This window comes from Haematobia irritans, chromosome 3, assembly GCF_050003625.1.
Source record: "Haematobia irritans isolate KBUSLIRL chromosome 3, ASM5000362v1, whole genome shotgun sequence".
NCBI lineage: Eukaryota > Metazoa > Arthropoda > Insecta > Diptera > Muscidae > Haematobia > Haematobia irritans.
In genome coordinates this window covers 43,604,259-43,625,445 of record NC_134399.1, presented here as the reverse complement: position 1 = coordinate 43,625,445, position 21,187 = coordinate 43,604,259, and the positions used below count along the sequence as shown (strand labels likewise).

General features: G+C 34.5%; 1 protein-coding gene across 2 annotated transcripts; it reads left to right on the top strand.

Annotated features, from left to right (window-relative positions):
- Positions 1-247: 247 nt before the first annotated feature.
- On the top strand, positions 248-19,633 carry LOC142229038 (uncharacterized). 2 transcript variants are annotated; one of them, XM_075299574.1, is made up of 6 exons: positions 248-591; positions 659-1,271; positions 13,281-13,710; positions 13,771-13,949; positions 19,092-19,246; positions 19,339-19,633. In XM_075299574.1, the coding sequence occupies exons 1-6, from the start codon at positions 411-413 to the stop codon at positions 19,512-19,514; spliced, it is 1,734 nt and encodes a 577-aa protein (XP_075155689.1). In that variant the 5' UTR covers positions 248-410; the 3' UTR covers positions 19,515-19,633. The 2 variants fall into 2 exon arrangements, with proteins under 2 accessions (XP_075155689.1, XP_075155690.1); XM_075299575.1 differs by having other exon boundaries at positions 19,092-19,276; positions 19,339-19,472.
- Positions 19,634-21,187: the final 1,554 nt, after the last annotated feature.

The following is a 21,187-nucleotide window of genomic DNA, read 5'->3' as shown; positions in this document are numbered from 1 at the left end:
TTGGGTCTAGGTCTATGCCGAAATAGGGGGATATGGTGTTATATCGATAAAGTGCTAACCAAATAAACTAATTTCAAGTAGCCATTGTTTGCTGATTACTGTGGGATTAACGCATTAACACCAGTGAGCCACTGTGCGTTGGGCTTTGTTTGTTCCAAATGCTTTGTTTATTGTCATTGTTCGGTATGATTGACACCAATGCTAAGAATAGTCGGCTGATAGCTTCGAGAAGGTATTCGTGCCGGGAACCATTTGTGATTATCACCTGCGATTTGGAGGAGTAGTACCCAATTATCTACTGTTTTGTTGGTACTTGAGTTGGAAAAGAACATTAGTTCAGATCAAATTCGAATCGCGATCAGTTAGTTAGTTGTATCTATTCGAGAGATAGGGGCGGTAATTAGTTCACTATGATATCGCAACAATATGTGCTTCTTCTTTGGACACTATTCGTATTATTTATGTGCGAAAGCGAGGCTGGAATAAAACCGTCATCCTCTCTGCATTTAATGGAAGGCGAGGGGTTTGTAGCATATTTGGAAGTTCCAAAGAGTTTTGGCCAAATAAAAAACTGTTGGTTTAAGTTTAGAGGTAAGGTATTCGCTCGTATACCCAAATACGGCCGGAAAATAAGTGAAATACATATAATTTGGTTCAGGTGATGACAAGATGAGGATCGACCTAAATACTACCACACCAATTGAAACTGAGCGTGGAGAAAAAATTTTACCATATACAGAAAATGTCTGTGGTATTCGTGTGAAGGGCGTAACAGCAGCGTCTGCTGCTATTTGGACTTTAGAAGCCGAGAACTTGTTTGGAGACTACGAACAGGATACTATAACTATTCATAGTCTACCTTTGCAGAAGACCAATTTCGAAACCCGAGTACAGATGGAAGTGGGCAAAGGTACAATCAAATGCTCTAGCCCAGACTCAGCAAAACATTGCAAAATTGTGGACGTTTATTATGGTGGAACATATCGCGAATGTACTCTGTATACAACAATCCATCCGAGTAGTAGTTTTGATTGCTATATCTCAAATTGGGGTCGCATGGAACCAAGTCACGAGAGGATATATGTAGATGCTATCAACAGTTCAATTCCATATACCAACGCAACCTTGATGGATTCATCGGACGCTTTTGTATTAGGTTGTGAGTTTCGGGATAAAGTATACTCATGCCAAGCTATGATGCCTGATCATCGGACTGAATTATTGATAATGGATGGAGTCTACAATGGCCACTATTCAGCATATGACACTGTGTAAGTTGATAACATAAATTCTAATCTAGAATATCATAAGATAACACTAACTGTTTGAGCTCCTGTTTGCAAATCGAAGATTAGCCCAAAAAAAAGCAGCGATGTTAGTGTCACGACCAAAAATGTACGGTTGTAAGAAATGATAGAGTAGAGATGTGCATGTAAGAAATATTACGCTCACAAAGCCACTTGTACTCAAGGTAATTCTATATGAATATTCTATTAGCTGGCTCGCGTCAAAATTTTTTCTTAACTCCCGAAGAAAATTAAAAATGGTTGCCATCTTCTCATTACAGTATTGTTTGGAGCGTAGCATAAAAGTAGGTTTTTCCCCGGGAACGGGATCCCGGGATTTCTAGGAATTGCATAACTTCGAAATATTTTCATAATTATTGAAAGGCTGTGTTTATGAACTTTGAAAATGGAAACTTTTATTATGACAGTTCAAATTCAAATTTAGATGCTGTATTCCTTTTGGGAATATAGGCTGAACATCCCAGCAAAAAAATTTGGATGTACTTCTAAAGGCACGACATTAAAAGCACTTCCAAATATGTCCATCCAGAGATGTTCTTTATTTTAACTACTCAGGAAGTTCTTTTAATTCAATTTTTATAACTCGCTTTTTTCATACTTTTAAAGGGCAATTTTAACATTTCTTGTTTTAAATATGTTAAAAACAGGGTAAGGATTAATAAAATGGTATAAATTATTAAAATTTTGTCGAAAAAAAATTTCTAAATTCATTCTAGAAAAATTGCGAAATTTTAAAAATATTTGAGGTCAAGGGTTTCAGACATCTGTTATTTTGCATTAAAAATCATAAAAAATTATAAAAATTATTTATTTGTCAAAATACCACAAAATTTTTTAATTCACATCCAAAACACTGAATTCGGATCACATTTAAAGAAGTGGTGCATATTCAGTGCAACGGCTGTTGAAATGGTGGACATCCGTCTTATGACAAGCCCATGTCAAATTCATCGCTTCTGCGCCAATTTTGCATCACTTCCGAATCCAAAAAGAACATTTTCACTACTTTTTTGGCGACGCTTTGTTTGCTGGGATGTGCATATATAGTGACTGTTTTACGATGGTAAAATCCAAATAAGTTTCCTTCACTTCATACAATTTTAAATGTTACAAAGAAGTCCAACAATACCGAAAGAGTTTTTCCATTGTAACCATTGTCAATTTTTTTTTGAATTTTGTGTATTAGAAAATATTTCTTACTTTAGTGTGATTTATGGCAGATGTAAGAGATAATATACATTCGTAATTGTCCAGAAGATTTCTAAATTATTCAAATGTCTAAATATATGCTACATCGAAACAGGATTCCCTTTGACCGGGATCCCGGGAAATTCGAAAAAAAATTCCCGCTTTCCCGGGAATGGAAAAAGTCTGGGAAAACCCGACATATAACCAATTGATCATTTATTTAATGTAAAATTATGTCTTGGCTCGAAATGATCGCCAACAATTACAACAGTAACTTCACCTACACTCAAAAAAAAGTTCACTTGGATCCAAAGATTTTGACCTTGCCTTAAAGATTTTGGTATTGATTTCGGACCAAAGATGCGGCTTCTATAAAATAAAGACATTTTTGACGGAACTCCCTGGCTTTAAATCTAGGATCAATAAAATTAAAATTGGATACAGATCTCATTCATCGAATTTTTATCCTCTTTTTTGTGATATATTAATAAAGGTATTTATGTACAAACAAATTCCAATTTCAAAATCTAAATTTTGCCAAATACTTCAAAGTGAAAACAGTTTTCTTAATGCTAAAAAAACTTTAAACCAAAGATGCAAATCCTTAAAATAAGTGTTAGCCTATATTTGAAGAGATCTTATCTTAAATTTAAAAATTCAATATGTCAGTTGAGTTAAAGACGATTTCTTTAAATTAAAAATGTTTTTCTTTATTTTAAGGAAAATTTGCCTTACTTCAACGATCTACAACTTTAGCAGAGAGACGCAAAATTTCAAGATCTGTGTCCTAAATTTAATGAAAAAAAATTTTGAAGCAAGAATTATAAACTTTAATTTAATTAAAATGTCATTATTTTAAAGAATTTTGTCATTAACATTACGTAAATTTCTAGTCCTAAAATTTAAGTTGCATAATCTTCCATATTAGGTCAATATTTTTTCAGTGTAATTAACGCTTCTACATACCGATTAAGCACCCAACGCTTTCAGGGAACTAGAGCATGGGGTTATCGCGCTAATCTTCGTACCTACACTCAAAAAAATTTGAACTCTCTATTTCACTAAAGCCAATTTAACTTTATTTTAGTTCATGGAATTATTATGTTTGGAAAAAGTTTCCTTTGCTCTAATAATTTTTTGTTTACGTTAGTTAAATTAACTAAAATCGAGGAAAAAATAAACTCGAATGAAGCATAATGATTAAGTAAATTCGTACCTTCCACAAAATCGTTCAGAATTTCTTTAAATTTGTAAATTTTACCAAAAATGTGTTCATCATGAACTTCGTATATCATAAAAGACATTCTTGCAATTTTGAACTCCAAGTTTTTCCTTCAAACTACAAAATTTTCTTTAACAAGTGAAAATTCTTAGTTATGTCTAATAAATTTTCTTGAATTTGTCGAAAAATATTTACTTATTTTTATGACATCGGCGTGATGCCAACGTTTGTAATACTGTTTAGTTAAAATTTTCTACAAATATTCAAAATTTTCTAAAATTAACCGAAACTTTTCTTCCTGTTTTTTCAGTGTATGTTAATCTCCGCGCTGATCTCCGTAATACCCTGCGCCACACTGTGGAACAGGTTATTATAAGTTAGTGCATATGTTTGCAACACGCACACTCAAAAAAAAAAAGTTTACTTGGATCCAAAGATTTTTACCATCGTTTAAGGATTTTGGTATTGATTCCGAGCCAAAGATGCGATTCTTTAAAATAAGGACATTTTTTGCGACCTATCTGGCTTTAAATCTAGGATCTATAAAATTAAAATTAGGATAAAGATCTCATTCATTGAATTTTCATTCTATTTTTCCGGTATATTAATAAAGCTATTCACGTACAAACAAATGCCAGTTTAAAAATCCAAATTATGACAGATATTTCGAAGTAAAAAATATTTTCTTAATTCCAAAATAACTTTAAACGAAAGATGCTAGATTCTCAAAATAAGTCTTAGCTGATATTTGAAGCGTTTTTATCTTAAATCTAAAGATTCAATATTTCACTTAATTTAAGGACGAATTCTTTAAATCAAAAATTTGTTTCTTTACTTTAACGAAAATATGCCTTAGTTTAAAGTCATGCAACTATAACGAAGGGACCCAAATTTTCAAAATTTGTGTCTTAAATTTAATGAAAGAATTTTTTGAAGCAAAGATTATAAACTTTCTTTTAATTAAAATTTCATTATTTTAAAGAAATTTGTCCTTAATAGTGTGTCAATTGCGCATCCTAAAATTGAGATTGCGTAATCTTTAATATCACGTACATATTTTTTTCAGTACAGAAGGAGACGAGGTAGACATATGGTGTCTTTGTCAATATTGCTCGGGGCCGGCTCCTGAGCATAAGCGTAGGAAGGCCTCTGGGGAGGGGAAAACTTGTGATAGTTTCCCGTATAATTTGTATACCCTAAACCGCATAGTGGTCAGGGTATAATAAGTTTGATCGGCCAAAAAATGTGCCTACCAGAAATATTGATTTTAGACCCCATAAAATATATACCGATCGACTCAGAATCAACTCCTGAGTCGATCTAGCGATTGGTGTCCGTCCGTCCGTCTGTCCATGTATTTGTTGTTCACAGGATTCCGGTCGCAATTATTAACCGATTTTGATGAAATTTGGTACAGGCAGTTTTTTGGGCACAAGGACGAACGCTATTGAATTTGGAAGAAATCGGATCAAATATAGATATAGCTCCCATATATATGTATCGCCCGATTTCGACACGTTGCACGTTTTTTCAAACGGATCGTCACCAAATTTGGCAAAAGGTAATCTTTTCCATCGCGCTTCTGCAAAATTTCATCCAAATCGGTTCAGATTTAGATATAGCTCTCATATATATGTATCGCCCGATTTTCCCAAATTTGACCACAAAACCTTTATTTATCAACCGATCTTACTCAAAGTTGGCTAAATATAATCTTCTATAGCACTAACTATATGTGCAAAAAATCATCGAAATCGGTTCAGATTTAGCTATAGCTCCCATATATATGTACCGCCCAATTTTTCTAAATTTGGCCATAAAACCCTTATTTATCAACCGATCTTACCCAAATTTGGCTAAATGTAGTCTTCTACAGCACTAACTATATGTGCAAAAAATCATCGAAATCGGTTCAGATTTAGATATAGCTCCCATATATATGTATAGCCCGATTTTCCCAAATTTGGCCATAGAACCCTTATTTATTAACCGATCTTACTAAAAGTTGGCTAGATCCAGTCCTCTATAGTACTAACTATATGTGCAAAATTTCATCGAAATCGGTTCAGATGTAGATATAGCTCCCATATATGTATCACCCGATTTTGAAAAATTCGCCCCTAATAACCTTATGTTTGACCATTCTGGCCTCATTTCTTAACTGATCTTACTCAAATCTTGCACAAGGTAACCTTTTGTGGTATTAATCAAACATGCAAAATATTATGCAAATTGGTTCAGATTTAGATATAGCTTCCATATATATGCATCGCTCGATTTTCCCAAATTTGGCCATAGTACTCTTATTTATTAACCAATGTTACTCAAATTTCAAATTTTGATGTACTAGCCGATCGTACTTATACGTACTTGTAGCTCTTACATAAGAATATTGCTCGATTTTTACAAAATTTGTATTTATTACCCACACTAATTTAACGATTTTCTCTTTTTTAATAATGGGCTCAATATTAGTGACATACTAACTCCGTAGGCGCAATATCAACACAGCCAATGTTGCTAGAAGTAGGGGAAATTCCCTATAAGTAGGGGTTTTCTAATATATAGCGTCTTGAGGGACGTAGGGCCACAATGTAGAACATTTTCACTCAACACAATTTGTAATAATTTTTACATTTTGGTGACTCTAGAGGAGGAAATTAGAAGCCGGCAAGGCTTGATCTTTAACAATGTGTGGTAAACTTTATTCCTGTAGAGAATTTTGTCAACATTTTATTTCTATAGAACACTTTGTCAAAATTGTATTTCTATAGAAATTTTTTTCAAAATATTATTTCCATAAAAAATTTTCTCAAAATTTTATTTCTGTGGAATTTTTTCTCAAAATGTTATTTCTATAGAATTTATTGTCAAAATTTTATTTCTATAGAAAAATTTCTCACAAAAATTTGTTTATAGAAACTTTTTCCAAAATTTTATTTTTATAGAGATTTAACAAAAAAGATTACTAATTTGGGTAGAATTCTACCAACTGTGGCAACCGTGGTGGTAATACAAATTTATATTCTAAGTTATATACGTTGCATATTCATGTTTTAAGATAATAAAGTACTTAGAACCATTTTTGTTTTGTAAAATTTTTTAAATTTAACGAAAAATATAGTAGGGAAAATTGTTTGGGAATGTATGGGAAAGTAGGGAACTTTTTTGTCCTTGTAGGGTAACCGAACATTTTCCGTGGCAACATTTACTAATAGATATAGTCAGATTGACACAAAGCACCCATAGACATGTACTCCTTAATTTTCTTAAGTATGCAACTGCGGTTTATCTCCCAGACCTATATGTTACCCCACAAATGCTTATGATTGCTAATTCTGTAATGGTGGTTTAGGGTATGATATAGTCGGCCCCGCCCGACGCTTGTCTGAAACATTTGACTTCGAATATTTTCAAAAATTATTAAAATATTAAAAATTTCGCATTTTTGCGATAAAATTTGAAAAATTTGTACCATTTTATAAACTCTTACTCTTTTTTAAACTATTAACCTAAAACAAATTACCCATTAAAAATTCGAAACAACGAGTTATAAAACATTGAATTAAAACAACTTCCTGCGCAGTTAAAATAATTAACTTCTTTGTGAGGACATTTTTGAAAGTGTTTTTAAAGTTGTTCTTTTAGAACAACACCCAAATTTTTTGCTGGGAAAAAGTCTTGAACTACTTATAGTTGCTTTTTATAAACTAATTGTCTAGTTATGTTGAAGTCTGATTTTTTATTAATTTTTTTGTAAAATAAAACATTAATTGAACGTATAACTTCAGTCTATTATTTTTTTGTTAGGGGGGCTATATCCCCCCCTCCAGCTAGGAAAATTGTCGAGCTACGTTAATGCTCCTGAGTCGATCTAGCCATGTCCGTCCGTCTGTCTGTGAACATATTTAAGTCCAATTGACTTCAAATTGGGCCCATGTATGTGTTTTGGATCAGAATAGAACCCTATTGGTTTTGGAACAAATCGGTTCAGTTTTAGGTATAGCTCCCATATGCCTTGATTTTCTTTAAATTTTGCACAAGGAGTGCAATTGATAGTGTCGTAAAATGTGTGTGAATTTGGTTGAAATCATTTTTTTTAGATATAGCTCCCATATATGTATATCTTTCGGCCGATATGCACTTATATGGCCCCAGAAGCCAGAGTTTTGTCTTGATTTTCTTTAAATTTTGTACAGGGAGTAGAATAAAGGTTCTGTATATGCATGCCAAATTTGATTAAAATTGGTTCAGATTTAGATATAGATATCTTTCCTCCGATTTTCGCACATATGACCACAGAGGTCAGAGGTGTCATCCGATTTAACATACGTGAAATATAATTGACATTGTAACTATGCATGTCAAATTTGGTTGAAATCGGTTAAGATTTAGATATATCTCTCATATATATATATTTTTCTGATTTCGGCAAAAATGGCAAAATACCAAAATTTTTTTTGTAAAATCGGCGCTGCTAAATCGACAACTTTTTCCTTTTCCTACATTTCTAATACATATCTATCGACCGATAAATCATAAATACACTTTTTGATGTTGCCTAAAAATTACTTCAGGTTTAAATTTTTCTTATATTTATACCCATCACCATAGAATGGTAACGGGGGTATAATAAGTTTGTCATTCGGTTTATAACACATCGAAATATCGATGTGATATATATTCTTGGCCAGGGAGAAATTCTAAGACGATATAACCATGTCCGTCTGTATGCAAGGCCAAGGTTTGATATAGTCCCCATATAAACCGACCTTCCGATTTGGGGTCTTGGTCTTATAGAAACCGTAGTTTTTATCCAATTTACCTGAAATTGGAAATCTAAGGGTATTTTAGAACCATAAAGAGGTGTGTCAAAAATGGTGAGTATCCATGTTTTGGTGTAGCTCCCATATAGACCGATCTCCCGATTTTACTTCTTGGGTTTATAGAAGTCGTAGTTTTTATCCAATTTGCCTGAAATTGAAAATCTAGAGGTATTTTAGAAAGCTCCCATATAGACCGATTCCCCGATTTTTCTTCATGGGCTTGTAGAGTCCGTAGTTTTTATCAAAATTGCTTGAAATTGGAAATCTATTTAGAGGTATGTTCGGACCACAAAGATGTGTGCCGAAAATTGTGCGTATCGGTCCATGTTTTGGTATATACCATATAGACCGATCTTCCGATTTTACTTCTTGGACTTATAGAAACCGTAGTTTTTATCCAATATGCATGAAATTTAAAATCTAGAAGTATTTTAGGACAAACGTTTTAGTATAGCCCCCATATAGACCGATCTCCCGATTTTACTTTTTGGGCTTGTAGAAACCGTAGTTGTTGCCCAATTTGCCTGAAATTTGAATCATACTGGTATTTTAGACTAACAAAAACGTGTACAGGATTTAGTTTTTATCGGGTCATTTGGTAAGGCCTCCATATAGACCGATTTCACTTCTTGAGGGTATATAAGGCGCACTGATCATGAAAATTGCTTGAAACTGAATGTAAAATTTACTTACAAGAGATGTTAATGATTCCTCTAAAATTCAAACAGAGGAAAATATAATATTTGATTCATGATGGTGGGTATTTAAGATTCGGCCCGGCCGAACTTGCTACTGTATATACTTGTTTTTTATATAATTTATAAATTAGTCTATTAGTTATGAAGAAATGAAAAAGAAATATGGGTTTAATGCACCTCATTGAAATGTTGATGTCTTTCGCAATCTCCCAAACATGGTATGCGCTTTACAGACTATCAGTTATTCCTCACGGAATGTCGGTGTTTGTAAAGAATCTTACAGTGTGTCGGATCGATACGACTTGTCGGCGATGACTAAATAATCGGTAAATGTGTTATCGATCCCATAAACATGCAGGAGTATCGATTATGCCTTCGGACTTAACTGATAATGTGCACAATATATGGGATATGTTCGACATGAGCACTGTCGTCCAGAATAACTGATAGTCTGTAAAGCGCATTATGCTAATTTATGATCATTATATGCTTGCACTTAAAAATATTGTGTTAAAAAAATTGAGTTCCAAACGTATAATTTTTCATTCTATTTTGTATAACTCTCTTGTTTCTTATTTTGAAGTATTAACTTTTTTGTTTACTTCAAATATTTTGAAAAAAGAGTAAGAATTAATAAAACGCTAACAATTGTTAAAATTTTGTAGAAGAAATTGCTAAATCGAAAAATTGCGAATTTTTGATACGTTGAACGTTCCCAATAAGCGTTGGCATGTGTTAAAATTCAAGTTATTTATTTGGTAAAATCTCACAGAATTTTATAATTTACATACAGAACACTGTATTTTGATCACCCTGTAAGGAATGATGCAAATGACAAGCACATAAATTCATTGCCTCAGTGACAATTTTGCATCACATCCGGATCCAAAAGGAACATTTTCACTACTTTTATGGCGATGTTTTTTTTTCTGGGTCAATCTGACAAATAAATGGACCATACCAAATTCGTAAAAGTTTATTTATGATTTACCGAGCGATACAAACGTATTAGAGGTATATGTAAATTTGAGCAAGTTTTAAAATTTTTGCTACCTAGAAGTGACAATTTTACAAGGATATGGTCAAGATCTCGCCAAGATAGGTCGGGGATAAGTCGGGGCCTTTTCGAAATCTTAGCCGATCTGTGGAAAGTCTGCAATTACAGTATGCAGGATAGACAACATGGCGAAACTCTGTATATCTAAATCTGAGCCGATTTTGACCAAATTTTGCACACTAGACGATACTATTAATTGTACTCCTTGTGCAATATTTATGGGAGCTACATCTTAAACTGAATCGATTATAATCAGATATCTACATTTAACCCGATTTTTGTCAAAACCAATAGCGGTTGTCTTTGAGCGGAAGTAAGACCCCATGCCGAATTGTGGACGATCGGACTTAAACTTCGAGCTGTATTGCGTACAAAAATACATGAACAGACAGACCGACAAACGATTGCTATACTAAATGATGGGTCCCAGAGTGATCCTTCTTGGCGTTAAGGTTGGTATTAAGTTCGAGCTTAGCCGCTAAAATCGCCATTTTTTCACTATTACTTTTCTTAATTAATCCACTTTAAGGACTACAATCTTTGTGAAAATTTGCTTTGGGCTATTCCCCATTAAGTTATAATAAAATTTGTAACAAATATGTATAATTTTATGCTTTATTATACCCTCCACCATAGGATGGGGGTATATTAACTTTGTCATTCCGTTTGTAACACATCGAAATATTGCTCTAAGACCCCATAAAGTATATATATTCTGGGTCGTGGTGAAATTCTGAGTCGATCTAAGCATGTCCGTCCGTCCGTCCGTCTGTCCGTCTGTCCGGCTGTCCGTCCGTCTGTGGAAATCACGCTAACTTCCGAACGAAACAAGCTATCGACTTGAAACTTGGCACAAGTAGTTGTTATTGATGTAGGTCGGATGGTATTGAAAATGGGCCATATCGGACCACGTTTACGTATAGCCCCCATATAAACCGATCCCCAAATTTGGCTTGGGGAGCCTCCCGGAGCAGCAAAATTAATCCGATACGGTTGTAATTTGGTACGTGGTCTAAGTATATGGTCTCTAACAACCATGCAAAAATTGGTCCATATCGGTCCATAATTATATATAGCCCCCATATAAACCGATCCCCAGATTTGACCTCCGGAGACTTTTGGAGGGGCAAAATTCATCCAATCCGGTTGAAATTTGCTACCTGATGTTAGTATACGGCCTCTAACAACCATGCAAAAATTGGTCCATATCGGTCCATAATTATATATAGCTCCCATATAAACCGATCCCCAGATTTGACCACCGGAGCCTCTTGGAGGAGCAAAATTCATCCGATCCGGTTGAAATTTAGTACGTGGTCTTAGTATACGGTTTTTAACAACCATGCAAAAATTGGTCCATATCGGTCCATAATTATATATAGCCCCCATATAAACCGATCCCCAGATTTGACCTCCGGAGCCTCTTGGAGGGGCAAAATTCATCCGATCCGTTTGAAATTTGGTACCTGATGTTAGTTTACGGCCTCTAATAACCATGCAGAAATTGGTCCATATCGGTCCATAATTATATATAGCCCCCATATAAACCGATCCCCAGATTTGACCTCCGGAGCCTCTTGGAAGAGCAAAATTCATCCGATCCGGTTGAAATTTGGTACATGGTGTTAGTATATGGTCTCTAACAACCATGCAAAAATTGGTCCATATCGGTCCATAATTATACATAATTCCATATAAACCGTCCCCAGATTTGACGTCCGGAAACTCTTGGAGGAGCAAAAGTCATCCGATACGGTTGAAATTTGGTACATTTTGTCAATATATGGCCTCTAACAGCCATGTAAAAATTGGTCCATATCGGTCTTTAGTTATATATATCCGATGACTTATTACACAAAAATTGGTCCATATCGCCAAAAATAATCTACCAAAACATTATTTCCATAGAAAATTTTGTCAAATTTTAGTACTTTAGAAAGTTTTGTCAAAATTTCATTTCTATAGAAAGTTTTGTCAAAAGTTTATTTCTATACAAATGTTTGTCAAAATTTTATTTCCATAGAAAATTTTGTCAAAATTTTATTTCTATAGAAAATTTTGTAATCTAACAAAACTTTATTTCCATAGAAAATTTTGTCAACATTTTATTTCTATAGAAAATTTTGTCAAGTTTTTATTTCTATAGAAAATTTTGTCAAATTTTTATTTCTATAGAAAATTTTGTCAAAATTTTATTTCTATAGAAAATTTTGTCAAGGTTTCATTTCTATAGAAAATTTTGTCAAAATTTTATTTCTATAGAAAATTTTGTCAAACTAGATTATATACGTATTTAATCGGCCTTTTTTTGTTTAATATATACCCCGTATGGGCTAACTTACAATTTAGAAGACAGTGTTAAAAAGTTTTACGATACCTTGCCATCGGCAAGTGTTATCGCAACCCAAGTAATTCGATTGTGGATGACAGCCTTTAGTAGAAGTTCCTACGCAATCCATGGTGGAGGGTACATAAGATTCGGCCTGGCCGAACTTACGGCCGTATATACTTGTTTTTACTGATTTAGTTTTCACTTTAGCGACTAAACTCGAACTTAATACCCACCTTTACATGAAAATGCACAAACTTATAGAACAAACGAAATAAAAAGAAAATATCATCGTCATGTTTAAAATGTTATGCCTTTCCTCGGTTTTGGAATTTCAAGAATGACTTGTTGTATTTTCTTTCTTTTGGAAAACGTTCCGCTCTGGGTTTTAAAAATACCGCTCCCGATCCGTTAAAAAAGGTTCGCTCCGCTACGAATCCCTGATTTACACTAACAATTTTGATATTGATTTCGAATTCACCACAATGTAAATTTCTAAATTCAGACTCTACCTTAAGTAGAAATTAAGCAAAAAGTGTCTTTAAAGTCATGAAAGACACTTTAAAATAAAGTCAAGTTACTAAAATGATAGAATTTAAAGACCATGCCAATAAAATTTTTGGGTATTAAAAACTAATTCGTATCACCTACAGCACATCAAAATCTAAATGTAATTTAGAGATACCAAAGCCATTGAAAGATTCCGAAATAGGATTATGGAGAATTATGAACTACGACTCCAGTACGCCCTCGGGCTGTCTTTTTTATGTAGGCAAATCGAAGTCCGACATTATTCTTTCCGAGCTATCCAAATTACCCGAGTTAACTACCGTCAAGGTTTACCAACCAGAGGCAAATACTGACAAGTGGATAGATGAGATATCATGTTCGGTGCCATTTATCGTCCACGATTGCTATTTGAGAGATCCAAACAACACATTGCATTTCACCGACGACATAAGGTTTGAACGACATCGTTTATATGGTAAATGTTCATTTTCCAACATGCCCATAATAGATGGCATTTGGATTTGCGGAGCCCGAGGTCGTGATTATGATAAAGAAATTGTACAAAATATTCAGGTAATCGATATCCATGGTTAATTTAAAATCTGTTATGAATGTATTTGTTTTATTCCTTAGGTCATAGTAAAACCAAAAAATGGCGAGGCTTTAACCGATAAAGTACAGGCAAAACGTGGCGACACGGTGGAACTTATGTGTAAAAGTCCTTTCGACGAGCCTATATCTCATTGTGCGTTTATTGACCCAAGTGGAGGAGTGTTTTTAGTGGGCACAGTAAACAGCATCAAATCTAAGGGGTAAGTATTACTGTAAGGTGAATCACGAAAAAAGATATTTACATAAAATATAGGTAAACTTAGGATGCAACATTTTCAGAATTAATTTTATCCCATATGTAGAGACTGTCTACCGTCCACCATATGGACTAACAGTATAATTCCGATTGTAACACATCGAAATATTGGACTCAGATCCACTGAAATTATACAAGCTTCCGAACGAAACATGCTATATGCTTGAAACTGGACACAAGGAGTTATTATTGTTTTATGTATATGACAAGATTTGTATGAATATAGCTACATTACCGATTTTCTCACCTATTAACCGAAGTATCTCAAGTTTTACATAAGAAACCTTTGCAAAATTCATATCGCGTCGGATTTAGATATAGATCCCACATATGTGCCACCAAATTATCAAGAAACTTTCTACAATATCCTCATGTATCAACCGACCTTATTGAATTTTGGCACAGGGTATACATTAAAAATTTGCAGAACTTTTTTTTGTCTCATTTTTAGGTTTTTCCTCATTAAAATGACAAAGAAAATGTGAAGCAAGCATGTGAAGTTGGATCGGAATTTGGTGTAGCAAATATGTTATAGAATAAAATCCTAATCTGTTCCATTTCGATGAGTTTGTCATTCTATGAATATAGTTAAGAGCCTCTTTAAATGCATACCCGATGACGTCGAACAACTACAACGAAATTTGTCTACATATTTCGAAAGTTCACAACGCCAATTTGTGATACGATGTTTGATGTATTAAAAAAAATTCTGAAACCCTAACACGCAGAACAATGCTTTTGCGGAGCTTGCTTTTTATACCCTAAACCACATAGTGGTCAGGGTATAATAAGTTTGATCGGCCAAAAAATGTGCCTACCAGAAATATTGATTTTAGATCCCATAAAATATATACCGATCGACTCAGAATCACCTCCTGAGTCGATCTAGAGCTTGGTGTCCGTCCGTCCGTCTGTCCATGTATTTGTTGTTCACAGGATTCCGGTCGCAATTATTAACCGATTTTGATGAAATTTGGTACAGGGAGTTTTTTGGGCACAAGGACGAACGCTATTGAAATTGGAAGAAATCGGATCAAATTTAGATATAGCTTCCATATATATGTATCGCCCGATTTCGACAAATGGGGTCACGTTGCGCTTTTTTTCAAACGGATCGTCACCAAATTTGGCAAAAGGTAATCTTTTCCATCGCCCTTCAAGTCTGAAAAATTTCATCGAAATCGGTTCAGATTTAGTTATAGCTCCCATATATATGTTCGCCCGATTTTTCTAAATTTGGCCATAAAACACTTACAGTATGTCAAGAAAGTATTTTGACATTGCCAAATATTTCAAATTCCAGAAATAATTGCATTTGAAATATTTTATATTTTTTGCAGCAATGCTGTGTACGTATGTATACTTTGCAAACTACATAATAAAATATTTTTTAAAATTTCATTATATTTAATTTTGGAACAAAACATAATTTTAATCTTATTGTCAAAACACTTTCTTGACAGACTGTATTTATCAACCGATCTTACTCAAATTTGGCTAAATGTAGTCATCTATAGCACTAACTATATGTGCAAAAAATCATCGAAATCGGTTCAGATTTAGATATAGCTCCCATATATATGTATAGCCCGATTTTCCCAAATTTGGCCATAGAACCCTTATTTATTAACCGATCTTAATAAAAGTTGGCTAGATCCAGTCCTCTATAGTACTAACTATATGTGCAAAATTTCATCGAAATCGGTTCAGATGTAGATATAGCTCCCATATATGTATCACCCGATTTTGAAAAATTCGCCCCTAATAACCTTATGTTTGACCATACAGGCCTCATTTCTTAACTGATTTTACTCAAATCTTGCACAAGGTAACCTTTTGTGGTATTAATCAAACCCGCAAAATATTATGCAAATTGGTTCAGATTTAGATATAGCTTCCATATATATGCATCGCTCGATTTTCCCAAATTTGGCCATAGTACTCTTATTTATTAACCAATGTTACTCAAATTTCAAATTTTGATCTACTAGCCGATCGTACTTGTAGCTCTTACATAAGAATATTGCTCGATTTTTACAAATTTGTAATTATTACTCACACTAATCTAACGATTTCTCTCTTTTTTAATAATGGGCTCAATATTAGTGGCATACTAACTCCGTAGGTGCAATATCAACACAGCCAGTGTTGCTAGAAGTAGGGAAAATTTCCTATATGTAGGGTTTTTCTAATATTTAGCGTCTTGTAGGGACGTATGGCCACAACATAGGACATTTTCACTCAACACAATTTGCAATAATTTTTACATTTTGGTGGCTCTAGAGTAGGAAATTAGAAGCCGGCAAGGCTTGATCTTTAACAATGTGTGGTAAACTTTATTTCTGTAGAAAATTTTGTCAACATGTTATTTCTATAGAACATTTTGTCAAAATTGTATTTCTATAGAAATTTTTTTCAAAATATTATTTCTATAAAACATTTTCTCAAAATTTTATTTCTGTGGAATTTTTTCTTAAAATATTATTTCTATAAAATTTATTGTCAAAATTTTATTTCTATAGAAAAATTTCTCACAAAAATTTGTTTATAGAAACTTTTTCCAAAATTTTTTTTTGTAGAGATTTAACAAAAAAGATTACTAATTTGGGCAGAATTCTACCAACTGTGGCAACCGTGGTGGTAATACAAACAAAGATAATTGAGCATAACAAGATTAAGCATTGTGCTCTTATAAAGAGAAAATAAATGTCAAGGTGTAGAGGGCTATGAGAAAAAAATTGTTTTGTTTGTAAATTTTTTCCAAAGCAGCTCTGTCCAGAAATAAATTTAAATGGCAATATTCACATAAAACCATAATGAATATTCGTTTTAAAATACAATTACGTTTTATTTTAATTTTCTGCAATCGTTTTGGTAGTGCTTTTGTGGGTTTTTATTCAGAAATGTATGGAAAACACAAATGTTATGATATTTTCCGACGCAAACGGCAGTACATTTAAGAGACACGTCGACGCAAACTTTATGATATTTTGTTGGCAGAGCCATCTGCTGCTTCAGTTTTGCTACGACAAGACTGCATCTTCTTCTCAATTATCTTTGATACAAATTTATATTCTAAGTTGTATACGTTGCATATTCATGTTTTAAGATAATAAAGTAAAGGGTGATTCTTTTGAGGTTAGGATTTTCATGCATTAGTATTTGACAGATCACGTGGGATTTCAGACATGGTGTCAAAGAGAAAGATGCTCAGTATGCTTTGACATTTCATCATGAATAGACTTACTAACGAGCAACGCTTGCAAATCATTGAATTTTATTACCAAAATCAGTGTTCGGTTCGAAATGTGTTTATCGACAAATTTTGTTCAGCGATGAGGCTCATTTCTGGTTGAATGGCTACGTAAATAAGCAAAATTGCCGCATTTGGAGTGAAGAGCAACCAGAAGCCGTTCAAGAACTGCCCATGCATCCCGAAAAATGCACTGTTTGGTGTGGTTTGTACGCTGGTGGAATCATTGGACCGTATTTTTTCAAAGATGCTGTTGGACGCAACGTTACGGTGAATGGCGATCGCTATCGTTCGATGCTAACAAACTTTTTGTTGCCAAAAATGGAAGAACTGAACTTGGTTGACATGTGGTTTCAACAAGATGGCGCTACATGCCACACAGCTCGCGATTCTATGGCCATTTTGAGGGAAAACTTCGGAGAACAATTCATCTCAAGAAATGGACCGGTAAGTTGGCCACCAAGATCATGCGATTTGACGCCTTTAGACTATTTTTTGTGGGGCTACGTCAAGTCTAAAGTCTACAGAAATAAGCCAGCAACTATTCCAGCTTTGGAAGACAACATTTCCGAAGAAATTCGGGCTATTCCGGCCGAAATGCTCGAAAAAGTTGCCCAAAATTGGACTTTCCGAATGGACCACCTAAGACGCAGCCGCGGTCAACATTTAAATGAAATTATCTTCAAAAAGTAAATGTCATGGACCAATCTAACGTTTCAAATAAAGAACCGATGAGATTTTGCAAATTTTATGCGTTTTTTTTTTTTTTAAAAGTTATCAAGCTCTTAACAAATCACCCTTTACTTAGAACCATTTTTGTTTTGTAAAATTTTTTAAATTTAACGAAAAATATAGTAGGGAAAATTGTTTGGGAATGTATGGGAAAGTAGGGAACTTTTTTTGTCCTTGTAGGGTAAACCGAATATTTTCCCAGGCAACATTGACTATGAGCTATAGTCAGATTGACACAAAGCACCCATAGACATGTACCCCTTAATTTTCTTAAATATGCAACTGCGGTTTATCTCCCAGTCCTATATGTTACCCCACAAATGCTTATGATTACTAATTCTGTAATGGTGGTTTAGGGTATGATATAGTCGGCCCCGCCCGACTTTCTACTTTACTTACTTGTTCCTTATGAAAAATAAAGTAAATGATGGACTCAGTTAAGATTTGTGATGAATGAATATCAGCACTTAATTTGGTAAAACGACGGATTCTGATTTCAGATTTATCTGATAAACGCCGTTAACCTTTATCTGCAAAATGATTATTTCGAAAATTCAATCACAAATTCTATTTTAAAATTGAACGCGTAACTTAATTTAGTTTTTCTTTGCAAAATTTACTCTTGCGTTTGAGGTAATAATATTTCTTCTCTGGGTGTTACGTTGGTACGTTGGGAGCCACCGTGGTGCAATGGTTAGCATGCCCGCCTTGCATACACAAGGTCGTGGGTTCGATTCCTGCTTCGACCGAACACCAAAAAGTTTTTCAGCGGTGGATTATCCCACCTCAGTAATGCTGGTGACATTTCTGAGGGTTTCAAAGCTTCTCTAAGTGGTTTCACTGCAATGTGGAACGCCGTTCGGACGCGGCTATAAAAAGGAGGTCCCTTGTCATAGAGCTTAACATGGAATCGGGCAGCACTCAGTGATAAGAGAGAAGTTCACCAATGTGGTATCACAATGGACTGAATAGTCTAAGTGAGCCTGATACATCGGGCTGCCACCTAACCTAACCTAACCTAACCTACGTTGGTTTCTAGTGCTTTATAGTCTTCTTGGACTGGCCTTAGCACTTTCTTAAATCTTTCTATATTACTTGCAGACGCATTCAATATTATGGTAGGGGTATCAACAAAGGAGAATGTGGAATTACAATCAAAGACCTGAATCGAGATGATTATGGAAAATGGAAATGCGAGTTCATTATTCGACCTGGCAATATGAAGTCATCTTTTACAATGGATCTTAAAGAATCGGGTAGGCTCCGTTTCAAAAGAAAACTTTAAGGTTTAAACAAAATTATCATCTTTTGAATTATTTGAATAATTTGCAATTTTTTTTAATTGCAGATACTGCACATGCCACATCAGTTGGTCTGGGCATTGGCCTAACAGTTGTCGTTGTTCTTGTTTTAGGAGTGGTTATTGGGACGTTTTTCTATCGCCGAAGGAATTTGAGTGCAAGACACAATCTTTCATCTGCGGATCCCTTGGAACTTCCAGGTCGACCAGTATCTCCCACATGAGCTAAAATAAACAATCAATAACAGATTATTCTTAAGATTTTTGATGAAACAGTACTCTTGCCTGCAGACAAATGTTAAAACTCTAAAACATCTATAGAAAACATACTCATTTAAAAACATTGTATTGATACTTTATTTATCGTTTACATGTTTATGTATAGATATAATTAAAATCATTACGTACACCCTCAAAAAATCGCTTCTGTAACATATACCCCAAACACATTTTGCTTCAAACATATATATTTTAAGGATTGGTCCAAACAAAATATTGTTTGTATTGTTCAAACATATTATGTTTCACCTTAGGGCATACATTGGTAGAAAAAAATTTAATGACATTATTTTTGTGTGGATATATTTTTATACCCTCCATCATAGGATGGGGGTATATTAACTTTGTCATTCCGTTTGTAACACATCGAAATATTGCTCTAAGACCCCATAAAGTATATATATTCTGGGTCGTGGTGAAATTCTGAGTCGATCTAAGCATGTCCGTCCGTCCGTCCGTCTGTTGAAATCACGCTAACTTCCGAACGAAACAAGCTATCGACTTGAAACTTGGCACAAGTAGTTGTTATCGATGTAGGTCGGATGGTATTGAAAATGGGCCATATCGGTCCACTTTTACGTATAGCCCCCATATAAAGGGACCCTCAGATTTGGCTTGTGGAGCCTCTAACAGAAGCATATTTAATCCGATCCGGCTGAAATTTGGTACATGGTGTTGGTATATGGTCTCTAACAACCATGCAAAAATTGGTCCATATCGGTCCATAATTATATATAGCCCCCATATAAACCAATCCCCAGATTTGGCTTGTGGAGCCTCTAACAGAAGCATATTTAATCCGATCCGGCTGAAATTTGGTACATGATGTTAGTATATGGTCTCTAACAACCATGCAAAAATTGGTCGACATCGGTCCATAATTATATATAGCCCCCATATAAACCGATCCCCAGATTTGGCTTGCGGAGCCTCAAAGAGAAGCAAATTTCATCCGATCCGGCTGAAATTTGGTACATGGTGTTGGTATATGGTCTCTAACAACCATGCAAAAATTGGTCCACATCGGTCCATAATTATATATAGCCCCCATATAAACCGATCCCCAGATAAACCCCATATAAACCGATCCCCAGATTTGGTTTGTGGAGCCTCTAAGAGAAGCATATTTCATCCGATCCGGCTGAAATTTGGTACATTGTGTTGGTATATGGTCTCTAGCAACCGTGCAAAAATTGGTCCACATCGGTCCATAATTATATATAGCGCACATATAAACCGATCCCCAGATTTGGGTTGCGGAGCCTCTAAGAGAAGCAAATTTCATCCGATCCGGCTGGAATTTGGTACATGGTATTGGTATATGGTCTCTAGCAATCGTGCAAAAATTGGTCCATATCGGTCCATAATTATATATAGCCCCCATATAAAACGTTCTCCAGATTTGACCTCCGGAGCCTCTTGGAGGAGCAGAATTCATCCGATGCGGTTCAAATTAGGAAAGTGGTGTTAGTATATGGTCGCTAACAACCATACCAAAATTGGTCCAATCACACAAAAATTGGTCCATATCGGTTCATAATCATGGTTGCCACTAGAGCCAAAAATAATCTACCAAAATTTTATTTCTATAGAAAATTTTGTCAAAATTTTATTTCTA

Excerpts from the sequence above, each read along its gene's own strand:
- LOC142229038 (XM_075299574.1), top strand. The coding sequence starts at position 411 with ATGATATCGCAACAATATGTGCTTCTTCTTTGGACACTATTCGTATTA. Across the intron at positions 13,950-19,091 it reads AACAGCATCAAATCTAAGGG|ACGCATTCAATATTATGGTA; the intron begins GTAAGTATTACT and ends TATTACTTGCAG. Across the intron at positions 19,247-19,338 it reads AATGGATCTTAAAGAATCGG|ATACTGCACATGCCACATCA; the intron begins GTAGGCTCCGTT and ends TTTTAATTGCAG.